We start from the raw sequence: 2,955 nt of genomic DNA on the forward strand, positions 1-2,955 counted from the left end.
CCTTGAGTTCCAAGACCACCTCCCTGTTACCTGCCCCTCTTTCCCCAACTGTCTGTTTCTCCCTCAAACTTCACCTCAGAGGGTCTATCTATGTCTGGCCCCTCTCCTCTGCTTCCTAAACATCCATCTTTTATCCCCCCGTGCCATCCCTACTCCTCTAAGCGTCATCTCCAGTTCTTTTCTCTCCCTAAAGACCAGACCAGCTCAATCCTGTTTGTTTTAGTCCATGTGACATTAGACTTACTGTTCACAGCCTTGACCTTTCCGGCTTCCTCTCCATGTTCCATCCACCACAGCCCGTCTCCTCCACCAAAGTGTTCACACACAACACGTCACGTCGCACATTTTAATATTTAGAGCAAAAACAAATTCCACTGGAAAAGATACCAGGGTTGTCAAAGGCCCGTGGGTATCTGAAACACAGAAAAACAAACATTTTCCCCCCAAATCTCTAAATTCCCCATCTATGTCCCCCTCACTTTGTGAATTTCACCTTAACGGATCTTTTCCATCAGATTATAGACATAGATGTGGACGTCGCCATCAAACTTGATGAAGTACATGGAAGGCTTAGCTGGGACTTGGTAAATGACTTTGCCAATCTTTTTGGACCCGTCGCTTCTGGTGAACTGCACACACTGACCTGTTAAGATGTCGCTGTCAACATCTGACTTCACCTCTGCTGGAGGAGTCTCTGGAATGATACGGAGGTTACCTTCTGCGTAATCATCCAGGAGCTCGTAGATGTATAGGACTGGATCTTTCTCGTAGGTGATGTAAAACCAGTCCTTCCTGATCGGCACCTGGGATGGGACCACCCCCCTCCAGTTGTCCTTAGAGCCATGTTTACCCTCAAATTTATGCTCCACAGCTCGGCCAACCATGGCACTTGCGAGATGGACGTCTTTCACTTGAGGAAATACTATTTTGGGAGACCTTAAGCTTTAAAATCCTCTCATCGCTGTGAAGTGCCAGTCCGTAGACACAATCAATTCCATCACACTTGACCAGATAGAGAGAGGGATTTGTTAGCAGTTCATCTAGAACGATGGCCTTCCATTGGGTGACGGGCTCATCACCTTCCTTCCATCTGTGAGAAATTCTGCAACCCACAATGTTCCCCAGAGCCTGGGGAGAAGACCTCCTCTTCCTCAGCTTCTGGAAGGATGGTGTGCTCATCTTCCTCAGAGACATCCTCTTCATCATGGCTGTAGACCTCGTGTGGTAGGCCACGGCATCCTGGTCCACTGTCTTGTGGGTATCGTTCTGTGTTCAGGCTTCATACTTGCCCGTGTCCTGGGTTTGAATAGCTCGCCTGCTTAAACCAGACACAATGCTGTTGCCGCTGTCATGTGACTGCCTGCAAGAACAATGGGGGTGGGGTGGGGAGGGCGCTGGACCAAGGCTCTTGTCTAAGAGAACTTTGGAGCAGGTGAGGAAGGCGATGGTAGACAGGGTTGAGCATCTGAATATAATTCTGTCATAGTCAGAAGTTCATAGGAGGGCTGGGCAATGGTGGAGCACACCTTTAATTCCAGCACTCAAGAGGCAGAGGGAGGCAGACCTCTGTGAGATCAAGGCCAGGCTGGTCTACAGAGTTAGTTCCAGGATAGCCAAGCTACACACAGAAAAACCCTGTCTCAAAAATCAAAATCAAAATTTCAAAGGGAAATGAAAAAATGGTTCTCTATAGCTCAGAATAACATATTCAGCCACATTTCTTTAGCCCGAGGCACTTTGCCTCTGCTGAGGAACCTCTCCTTGAATGGCTAGGTAAGTGTGGGATTAAGTATCCCTGTCCCCCACTTTAAGCAAGAACAGAGAAAGGATAGCAAGGGAGCCAGAAGTATGGCCACATCCCTCTTCTGCCCTCTAACTATGAGCTATGTGGCAACATCCAAAAGTAACTGCCCAGAACACAGCACACCAGTCCACTGACTTTCTGTATTGTGTAGCCAGACCCATCCCCAGGTTCATTCCACGAAGCTGTTGCATCTTCGACCGCATCAAGGGACTTTTGTCTAGGCAACAACAGCCATTTAGAAATAATATCTCCTGGGGTTGGGATTGAGCTCAGTGATAAAGCACTTGGCTATCAAGCACAAGTCCCCAGGTTCGGTCCTCAGTCCCGAAAAAAAAAAAAAGAAATATTATCTCCTAAAATGCACAGGCACAGAAAGGAGCTTTGGCATTTTAGTAGAATTATGAATTAGGTATTGTTAGCAAAGGAAAATAAACTCTGGAGACTGAGTAGCCTAGACCATCGGCCTAGCTCTCAAACGTGGAAGACATCAGAACATACCGATACTCGCTGTACGTGGGAAAACTTTTAGCTTTCTTGGCTACAAGGGTCCCCGTTATCTTCATAAACGTATTTACCGAAAGAAAATGTCCTCGTCGTCCCGATTCTGTCTTCTGAAACCGGTCAGGCTCCAAAAGGCTGTTGAACAATTGTGGGTTACAGGAGCTTAACTGGCTTTCACACCCCGCTGCGAAGATAGTGAACCCACCTTCAAGGAGTGAAGCACCCCCAAGTGGAAGAGAAGCGCAACCTCCGCCCTTCTCTCTGTGACATCATCCAGGCTCTGCTTACATCATAGAATCCCTCTCAGCCAGTTCCTTCCCTAGTTACGCTTAGAAACGTCCAGCATCTAGGTTTTAGCTTCTCATGTAGCTTCGTCGACATCCAAAATAAAGTCCCCACCCAAATATTCTGATGACTGGAGTCACAATCTGCCCATGTAGCCCTTTTCATGCATTTGTTTTTCTGAAAAAGTCTTTGGTTTCTGAGTCACCAACGTCCTTGGTGGTTATTTTCCCAGATCCTATCTTTCCTTTGGTTATTTTTAAGTCATTTTCCGTATCAGAAATATTGCTAGCCTCTCCCTCCGAGGCCGCCCACTGGATTGCACCCCAAAATTAGCTTTATCAAAACCCACAATTAGAAGAGGGCCA

At 47.2% G+C, this 2,955-nt stretch overlaps 1 protein-coding gene across 1 annotated transcript; it reads right to left on the reverse strand.

Annotated features, from left to right (window-relative positions):
• Positions 1-344: 344 nt before the first annotated feature.
• Positions 345-2,511, reverse strand: LOC134484539 (Y-linked testis-specific protein 1-like). Its single transcript, XM_063280689.1, has 2 exons — positions 2,380-2,511; positions 345-1,360 (listed from the first exon to the last, which is right to left on the reverse strand). The coding sequence occupies exon 2, from the start codon at positions 882-884 to the stop codon at positions 495-497; it is 390 nt and encodes a 129-aa protein (XP_063136759.1). The 5' UTR covers positions 885-1,360; positions 2,380-2,511; the 3' UTR covers positions 345-494.
• Between the last annotated feature and the right edge of the window lie 444 nt (positions 2,512-2,955).

The sequence above is a fragment of the Rattus norvegicus genome (genome assembly GCF_036323735.1).
Source record: "Rattus norvegicus strain BN/NHsdMcwi chromosome 3 unlocalized genomic scaffold, GRCr8 chr3_unlocalized_3, whole genome shotgun sequence".
In the NCBI taxonomy this organism is placed as follows: Eukaryota; Metazoa; Chordata; class Mammalia; order Rodentia; family Muridae; genus Rattus; species Rattus norvegicus.